General features: G+C 44.0%; 1 protein-coding gene across 1 annotated transcript in view; it reads left to right on the top strand.

Moving 5' to 3' along the window:
• Dscam (DS cell adhesion molecule) overlaps positions 1–10,195 on the top strand; it is a 643,291-nt gene that overhangs the window by 356,055 nt on the left and 277,041 nt on the right. The window contains exon 4 of the mRNA XM_004631794.1: positions 1,022–1,168. Within this exon, the coding sequence (XP_004631851.1) occupies positions 1,022–1,168 (147 nt within the window). The remainder of the gene's footprint in view (positions 1–1,021; positions 1,169–10,195) is intronic.

Raw genomic sequence — 10,195 nt, forward strand, 5'->3', positions numbered from 1 at the left:
AAAAAGAAAAGAAAAAGAAAAAAAGAAAGAAAGAAAGAAAGAAAGAAAGAAAGAAAGAAAGAAAGAAGAAAGAAAGAAGAAAGAAAGAAAGAAAGAAAAAAAAAAAGGCAAAACCAGTTGCTCTAAAGGCTCCTTTTATGTCTTCATTTGCTGCGTCCTAGAACTGCAATGAAATAGGGAAAAATTATCCTTACACATTTCTGTTTTCAGATGGAAAACAAAATCTTCATACTTCTTAAACCAGCACTGAAATTTGATGTGAATGGTCATCATTTCTGCACAACTAGAAATGTGTACACTAGGGAACTTGTTCTGTGCTTGAGGTACAGGAGGAAGAGCTGAGCATGGATTTTTTTTTCCCCCTGAGTGAAAATATTTTTATCCACTATTTTATCAATCACATTAAAAATCAGTTATTGAATAATAGCAAAATCGTCTAAAACCCTGAGTATAGGAAAAGTCCACCTCTGCTCTAAAATATAACACTAAATGTTGGTATTGTTGGTGGTGGTGTGGTTGTTGGTAGGCACTAAAGCAGCCTGTCCTGTGACGTTTGTGGATAGCTCAGTGTTTTGTAATCTAACACTTTGGTGACTTTATTGCAATCTTTCAAATCAAGGCAGAAGTGTATACTTTCATGAAAGAGAAACATGCAGAGACATTTATATTCCTTTAATGTGCTGCTTTCTAAGAAGTAGGTGATGATTCGTGGAAATCTGCCAAGTTAGCTGCACACTAACGATGCGCCAGCTTTGTTGTCATAAGATAAATACGTGAGCCAAACACAGATCTGTGAGATTGCATTTGCTAAGTGTGTACTTCCCGTGGATCATACTGGTGAAAATGCTCTGCTCTGGGCCAGCTGAAAAGTGGGAAGGGGTTAGGTCCTTAACTAACATACCTGACTGCAGCCTTTGAAAATAGCTTTCTTCAGAAGACAATAAATTCCTCAAGGATATTGTCTACCGCCTGGGTTGCGTCCACCCCACTTTAACTGAGCAACTCTTTCTTTCTGTTTCAGGATCTAGATTTCTCATCACATCCACGGGAGCCTTGTATATTAAAGATGTACAGAACGAAGATGGATTGTATAACTACCGCTGTATCACGCGGCACAGATACACTGGAGAGACCAGGCAGAGTAACAGCGCTAGACTTTTTGTATCAGGTAAAAGCTCGCTGACACTGTGTGGGCACTTTTACTTTGCAAAGCATTTTACCAGCTATAAATGTCTTTTCAACCAGTATCAGCAGAATATAATATACACATAGCAATTCCAAATGAATTCATTTTACAGGTTGTGCAATTCACAATTCCTTTGGGCCAATGAGATCCCCACTGTGAGAGCCACACTCCCTTTCCCCATGGATTTGTATGTTTTATCGTCTACAAAACTGGTGCCATCTTGCTTCAAGCCCTGAATCCCTCTGAGAAGACAGTGCAATGGGTCACACCCTTGTTTCTCAAATGATGCCTAATGCCATTGGGGAAATCGTTTCCTTCTAAAGTTAATCACCCACCTCCTTCCAGGATTGCTCCCAACTGAAGAAGGAAATCTGAGTTAATGCCACTCTGCTAAATATGTCAGCAATATCCTTTCCATGAAATTTGCTCTTAAAATATCATTTCCATTCTCATCACGAGCGGCTCATTACTGGCTCTTCTGTCACACAGATGATCCGTTCGTAGGGTGAAGCATGAGCACTTCAGTGTGCTTCAGGCCTCCGAAGCATCATAGGCCTTGAGCATCAAGTGCAAAATATCTGACCTTTGCCTTTATAGATGAAGAATACAGAACTGCCCGGAGTGCTGCACACCCTGCCTGGGTACAGTAGCTAGATGGACTTGATGAGACTGTGGGCATCCACACACTGGTCTCTTACTTTACTGGTGGTGGCACCGAAAGAAGAAAAGAGGCAAAGGGACACTTGGTGTTGCTAAGAGTGTCACTGTCTCCTGCAGCCTTGGGCAGCCCCAGCTGCACTGCTCTTCTCAGTTCCCAATCTCGAAAGAGCTAAGCCCTTAGCTGTTTGTCAGTGGGCCACATAAACACAGGTCGGGATTCAGCGGCTCTGCCTCTGAGGTTGGAATTTTTTCTGTTCTTTTTTCATGATAATCATTGCTTCCTCCTTGGTTTTATACTCTGATTCCTTGGGACATCAGCAAATGAATGACACCGGTTCTCCTAGCCCTCAGTGGCTTCACTGGCAGCACAGGAGGGCACAGGGTCCCTTCCACTCATCTAGAACATCCTGTTTACATAGAGGAGGAAATTTCTAAGGACAGTGCAGAGACTAGAAAGAGGGATTTCAGGAGGAAGAATCTCAATGTGAGATTCATTTGTTAGTAGTACTAAATAAGCATTTCCCCAGGCAGCAGATGAATTTGTCATTAGGGAGTATTCCCTAGTCTTAGATAAAAGTAATTCCAGGTCCCTCTTGCCTTGAATAAAGAATTGGATGAAGAAAACCAAAAATGGTGCTAAAAGTTTATTCGAAAAGTGTGGGGTGGAGCCCCAGAGATAGCTCAGCGGCCTAAAGCACCTGGTCAGGCAAACTTAGGCAAGTGCAGGGAACTGAGATTCAATCCCTGGCACCACATGCTGTGCCAGCCCCACACCCAGGGCAGGCTGAGCTGGCCACAAAAAAAAAAGAAGTGTGGGCTGAAGGGGCCAGGAAAAAGCAGTCTGTAGGGCAACATGGGCTGAACAAAAACAGGAAAGGATAAAAGCAAAAATAAGAGTGCCCTGTGTCTCTAGGAGACGCAGGGCAGACAGCTGTGGGAAGTCAGAAGCGTGGCTCTGCGTGGCCTTTCCTCCCGGTTATGCCATCCACATCTCCTGAGAACCTGCAGAGATTCCCACCTACAGGATGCTAGGGATGACTTGGCACTGCCCTGGGATTTCATGATCAACAGGTTCTGCTTAGCTTTCTGGGCAGCTCTGCCATTCCCGAGCTTCTGAGCCAGACTTGGGGCTGGTGATCCGGGAGCCCATCCTGGTCTCTCAGCTGGCCTTGTTTATCTCTACTAGGCTAAATCATTCAGTAATAATTCTCAATTCAGATCTCAGGCTTGAAAATGCCACTTCGTCTTCCTTAATCGAAGTTGTGTCTTCGGTGTTGCTTGGGGAATATGCCTGGAACTGAGAAGTAGTTACCAGCATGGGGTCACCTTGGAAACTGCCAAGTCCATGGGATTGCAGAGTAGAGTGTGCTGTGAGGAAGGTGTCCTTGAGGAGATGAGTCATCTGTGGGGACATCCCAGCTATGACTGCCTGAACCTGCGGAGAAGCCTGTGATGGGACCCACGAGGGAGAGGGAAGCGACAGGCCCAAGGAGGAGGCCCTCCGACCCCCAAGCCACAGAGAGGCTTGTATGGGAGTCTGTTCTAATATGTTCATAACTCTTCATTTTTTATGGCAGAAATTTTAATAAAGCAGTTCAGGAAGAAAATTGTTAATGTTAAGAGGCCACAGACACTGAGCACAGACTCCATGCTAAGCTTGAAAGAAAGAAATGAATTTCCATTTTGATTGACATGTGTTTGGAAATGTACACATAGAGCTGGCCTTATGGTGGAGGCATGTTAGTAGCAAGGTTTTGGTGACATTGAGCTTCTTCTGAAATGAGAGCAGACATCAGGTGGCCAAAAAACAGCACAGTGGAGATGACACTGGCAAGAAAACTGGGTGATGGGGACTCTCAGCAGCTCTAGGAACCCACTGGTGGTGGGCAGGGACTGGAACCACAGGACCAGTGGGGCCAGCACAGAGAGCAGATGTGCAGATGTGGGAGGTGACAGCCCCTGTGACTGAATAACAGTCACAGAACTGCGACACAGCTGGCAGATGTTATTCCCAGAAGCAGACAAGCATTTCAGGAACAGAAACTGGAGCCACTGTGTCTCAGACATCTCCTCGTGCCTTGAAGAGAATCACCTGAGGTCAAGGCAAGGGCCAGGAGGCACTGAGAGTTCTGAGCAAGCTCTATGAGTACCCTGAGGTCTCAGAAGAGTGCTTCGGGTGTCCTTTCAGGGACAGAGCTCCCTGCAGGGGCCACTGGGTCCAGCAAGCAAATTGAGCCTGAGAGAGAGAAGGCCCACAGCAACAGGGTGGTGCTGAAAGACTTGTCCTGAGAGAGATGAAAGAGGACAGTTCCACAGCGTGGAAGAGGACAGTTCGCTCAGGACCCCAGGCCAGTGGCCTGGGAAATGTGGCCAGATGTAGAAGCCTCTCTGCTTTGGTCCAGCTAAGAGATGGGCTCACATTTGAGTCCTTCAGGGTAATGTCCAGGGAGAAGGCCAGAAAGGCTTATTTATAAATCTCTCCTCAGGCACTTTGTAAAGTGGAGCAAAAAGGGAAAGTTTTAACCCTATATAGCTTTGCCACAAGAAAAAAGTTGAAGATGAGCAAAAAAACAATGTTTTGACTATGGGAAATAACTAAACAACACTTGAACACAAGTCCCATGAGAATTATTCCTTACTGTGGAATAAGGATTCTAGCCTTTGAGTCGCACTACAAGTCAGAAACAGAATACTTCAGGAATAAAGTGGCTAACCAAGAAGAACCTGTGAAATGAGAGACATCATAATTTAGGAAATGTGAGCAAGCGCATTGGGAAATTCACAGCAGAAAACAAAATGTGGAAAATGAAGACGAGTAAGAAAACAAGCAGAAGCCAAATCTATGGTAGAAAGGATTAATGGGAGAAGACAGTGCATAGCTATCAGGTAAAGATGGTGAAATAATGCATGATTAGAATCGCTTTAAAAGAAAATAAAATTCAGGAAATATTCCTGTAGTTAATGGATACACATATTTATTTATTTATTTATTTATTTATTTATTTATTTATTTATTTTTGCGGAACCAGGGATTGAACTCAGGTCCTTGTGCTTGCCAGGGAAGCGCTTATTCCTCTGAGCCATCTCCCCGGCCCCTTGCACAACTTTAGAATGTTGAAATGGCTCTGCAAAATGCACACCAAGTGATCCGTATGCAATACATTGTAATAAAACTTACAAAGAGGGAAGATGCGGAAGACAGAAGACCATTTCAGCAGCCGGGGATCAGAGCCGAGCGATTCTGGGAAATGGAAGGTCCATGCTGAAACAGAAAACAGCCAAGAGGAGTAAACACAAGAAACACAGTTTCTGAAAAAAAAACAATAAAGCAGACAAACTGACCTAATTCTTAAAAAAAAAAATAGTATTGACTTCTGCACTAGGACTGCATTAACTAGACCGATCATTCTCCAAGGATAACTAAAAGGGCTGGTTAATTTTTTTTAAAACATCTACATTAGTTAGGAGCAAATGGTAGGGTCAGATTCCAGGCAAAATACAAAGAGAGAAGCAAGTGTGGCAAAGGGAAGGCTGCTGTCTGTGGGGAGAGGGACTTGAGAGGAAGAGAGCGGAGAGGAGGGGACAGTAGGGCAAGGGCTGGGGAAGGGGCAGGGTGAGGAGACCTGGGAGCTGGGGAGCCAGGAGGGCAAGCACGGAATGGACATCCCCTTGGTGGTGCCCAATGATGCCCGTGGGTACCACAGGGATGGAGACCAGAGAATGGGGCTGTACCTAGTGGCTGCCAGACTCTGGGCTATGGGAGGAGGACTTGGCAGACTAAGGCTGTGGTGATAGCTTTTGCATTGGAAGTTTAGGACCACTGTTTCCATTAGGGATAGGTTGTAGGACAAGATGCTCAGATGAGGATGTCATGCTCTGTAGGGGCGCAGGCCTGTGGGCAGAGGAAGTGGGGAGGTGCCGCCCTGTTGCGTCTGCACAAGGGGCTTATGCTGTGCTATCTTCTCTACTTCTTGGTTTTGCAAGGTTTGGCAATTAAACACAACTCTTATGTAATACAAAGTCTGACGACAGGATGAAAACAAAAGCCAGTGCCAGTGGGCTGCTGGTGTTGTCTGTGCCCAGGTCCCTCTGGGCCAGCCTGCCTCCAGTGCAGCTTAAATGGCATTCTTAAAACATGAAAGAAGAGGCTCACTCCTATTCGTAAAGCACCTTTACTGAGATACAGTTCAGCAAAGTAAGCTCCACTTATTCTCAGGTATACAATTCACTCATTTTAGTTCAAACCCTCATTGTAACGGTGTACACCTAGAATCCCAGCTACTCAGAAGGCTGAGGCAGGAAGACTGCTTAAGCCCAGGAGTTCAAGATCAGCCTGAGAAACATAGCAAACCCTGGCATGCTAATAACAATAATAATAATAATAATATATTTTAGTACATTTATAAAATTGTACAGACACTAGCATAATTTAATTTTAGAATGTTTCCATCACCAAAACCAAGATCTCTCCTGCCCATTTGCAGTCAATTCCGATTCCTACCTTCATGGAAAGCTGTTCTGTGTGTATCCCTACAGATGTGCACTTTTTGGATCTTTTGCATACTTTGGATCAGATAATACATGAGTCTGGTCTGTGACTCCTGTTGTTCAGCTGGAGTGTTGGAGGCGCGTGCCTGCCACCATGGTCCCTCTCAGTGGTTCAGGCTCCTGCAGCTTGGGCCTCTCCCGCCCACCTGATGATGGCCGTCTGAGGTGCTTCTGCTTGTGTCCACACAGTGATTCTGCTGTGAATGCTTGTGTATGGATTCTGTGTGGTTATGCTTTCATTTGTCTGAGAAGAAGCCCAGGGTGGGGAGTCTACACTACCTTGAAGGTTAATGTCCTAGAGAAAGAACAATCTGTTTTCTAATTGGAAAAATCGAGATTTTCAAATCAATTAGAAAACAGGGCCAGCAAGATAGCTTAGTGCACTAAGTGCCTACTTAGGCAAGTGCAGGGACTGGGGTTCAATCCCCGGCACCACATGCCGTGCTGGTCCACCCCTAAGAGTGCTGCTCTGGCCACCGAGACCAGGCATGGTGGTGGGAAGCTAAAAACAGTAGCTTCACTACAAGTCTGAGCTGCATAGTGTGACCCTGTACCAAATACATTTTTAAAAATTTCAATTAGAAAACAATACAATTGTTTTCTAACTGAAAATTGTACCTTTCCCACCCAGTTCCCCAACCACAACCTATTATGGGGGTTCCAGAGGCCCCACATCCTTATCAGCACTAAACATTGTCTTTCTTATCCACATCCAGCAAGGTGTGAATGTGACACTTCATTGTGATTTTTATTGAAGTGAAATGTATTTTTAACTGATGTGGAAAACAGGAAAACGGAATGCCCCTATGGGATGTTGTACAAATCTGAGACATATACACTGCCAATATGAAAATCAAGTTGAACACGTATCTCTTCCAATAGCGATCACTTCTTTACAGTGAACAAAAACAAATTCCTTTCTTCTAGCTTTCCAAAATACAGAGTAGGTTACCCTACTCCACAGTCCCCCTCCCGCAAGACACCAGGCCAGACCTACTTGCTCCTGTCTAACTGCACCTTTGCACCCCCTGATCAATCCCTCTCCCTACCTCCTTCCTCTATACTCCTGAAGCCTCCAGCAACCACTATTCTATCCCAGCTTCTAGGTCAGCATTGCCAGTACTCCACAGTAGAGTGAGATAAAATGGTTCCCCTTTCTGTGCACGGATCACCTAACATAATGATCTCCTGTTTCATTCATGTTGTCGCCATTGACAAAACTTCATCTTTTTCATGGCCAAATAATAGTCCAAACTGTGTATATTTCCCATTTTTTGTCTCCATTTACATTTCAGTTGTTTCCATTTCTTAGCTGTTGTGAATAATACACACGGGGCTGTGAATGTCTGGTCTGTATGCTGACTGCCTTTATTTTAGATATTTACCCAGGACTACCACTGATGGGTCATACATTAGCTCTGGGTTTTAACTTTTTGATGGACCTTCAACTACTTTCCATGATGGTTGGGCTAGCTTATATTGCCACCAGACATATGTGAGAGTCCCCTTCATCTGCAGCCTCATAGCACTTGGTACGGTCACGCTGAGAGACATCAGGTGACACCTCATGGTGGATTTCGCCTGCACTGAAGTAACGGCCAGTGACACTGAGCATCTTTGGATATTCTGCTTAGTCATTTGTGTTGCTATATCTATTTAAATATTTTGCTCATTTTGATTAACTTTTTGTACGACTATAAACATGTAGAGGTTCCTTATATGGTGGGGTACAAATCCTTTTACCAGAAGCACGAGCTGCAAGTGCTGAGAAGCCACTGCTCATTTTATTTCTGGATGATGCCTTTGGAGGTTCATCAGTTTCTTAATTGTGACAATGTTCAATGTATCATTTTTGTCTCATGTTTTGGTGTGTTGTGTAAGAGCCTTACCAAACCAAGGACACAAATACTTCCATTCTTTCTTTTCCTTCCTTCCTTCCTTCCTTCCTTCCTTCCTTCCTTCCTTCCTTTCTTTCTCTATTTCCTTCTTTCTTTCTTATAAAAGTTTTATAGTTTTGTAGAATTAGCTCTTAGGTTCATGGTCCATTTTGGGATGATTTCTTTTTTTAAAAATGTATTTAGTATAGGGTCTACAGGGTCTCATTACACAGATTGGACTCATAGTGATCCTCCTGTGTTTAGCCTCCCATGTGCTGGGATTACAGGTGTGCGCCACCATGCCCAGTCTCAATCGCCATCTCAGCATGCCCCAGGGGCTGGCATGGCATGCTGGGGGTCAAACTTGGATTGATTTCTGTAGATCATGTGATGCAAAGCTTGCAACTCTTCCCTTTGTATAAATATTCCATCATCTCACCCATTCTTATAAAAGTCACTACAATTATACAGCATCCTCCTAAGGAATATATCTGAGTGCTTTCTAGCATGAGTTGGTTTTAGCTGGAATAATAACTTTAAGTACCATCACCAGGCATTGGTCTTTTATCACTACCATTAGAAGCTGGCTTATTCTGTCTCCTGAGGTTGTGGGTTTATCCTCCAGGGGAATGAGAGGCACACATAGGGTGTTTGTTCTTAGCCACTATACTAAAGGGGACAGCTTCTTGTACTTCCTCTAATCTTAATCTTATTGCCTATTCTGAGCAAAATGGCACATTTTGTGAGTATTTTTTCAGAGTGACTTGGAATAGCTCCACTCTTACACTATTATGCTAAAATCTGTGCTTTTCTAAATTCTGTCATTATACCCTCTTGTTTCTTAACTAAATTAAAGAACTCTCAAACTAATATCACAGAACCTCATTCCATACCTTAGAGATATCCCTTAATTTCTAAGTACTAAATAATATCCTCATATTTATTTGTTATCTTTTCTGTTGTGGGGAAACAATGCCTGACAACCACAAAGTAAAGAGGAGAGTTTTAATTTGACTCCTGACTTAGGGGATTCAGTTCATAAGCTTCCTCCAAGGCAGAAAAATCATGCTGGAACAGCATGGCCATGGCCGAGGCCAGCTGCTCAGCTCCTGATGGTCAGAATGCAACGAGGGAGGGAAGAGCCAGCGAGCTGTGGACTCCAAAGGCTCACCACCACTAGCACATGGTGCCAACCAAGACCCACCGCAGTAGTACCTTTAGCTGTGAACCATCAGTGGCTCAGTCCACTCGGAGCACAGTGCCCCCATAATCCAGTCACTTTCCAGAAGCCTTTGAGCACAAGACTCTGGGGGTTGTTCAGATCCAAAATGCAACACCTCAGGATTTGTATTGTCCACAAGGTACAACATGAGGAGCTATAAAATCACTGGAGGCTGAGAATGTCTGAGGTGGTTTTGGAGCTAGCTCCAGGAACAGTCTTATTTTTCCTGGATTATAGGACCTACTGGGTATGCAGTTTTCCAGTAGGAGGTTGTGGATAGCAGGCCACCTCGGAGAATACTGAGTAGTGAGATGTCCTTTATTAGACCTGTGTCTATCTGACGCTTCAGTCCATGAGAAACTAACTTGTTCCTCCAGGCAACACTTTCCAAAATCTGTCTGGAGTTTTCTTCTGAAGTATGCAGAATGGGGCTGGGGAGATGGCTCAGCAACCTAGGCACTAGTCTGGCAAGTACAAGGTCTGGGTTCCATCCCTGATACCAATAAAAAAAAGGAAGGAAGGAAGGAAGGAAGGAAGGAAGGAAGGAAGGAAGGAAGGAAGGAAGGAAGGAAGAGAAAGAAAGAAAGAAAGAAAGAAAGAAAGAAAGAAAGAAAGAAAGAAAGGAAGGAAGGAAGGAAGGAAGAAAGAAAGAAAGAAAGAAAGAAAGAAAGAAAGAAAGAAAGAAAGAAAGAAAGAAAGAAA

Source organism: Octodon degus, unplaced genomic scaffold (genome assembly GCF_000260255.1).
Source record: "Octodon degus isolate 3935 unplaced genomic scaffold, OctDeg1.0 scaffold00045, whole genome shotgun sequence".
NCBI lineage: Eukaryota > Metazoa > Chordata > Mammalia > Rodentia > Octodontidae > Octodon > Octodon degus.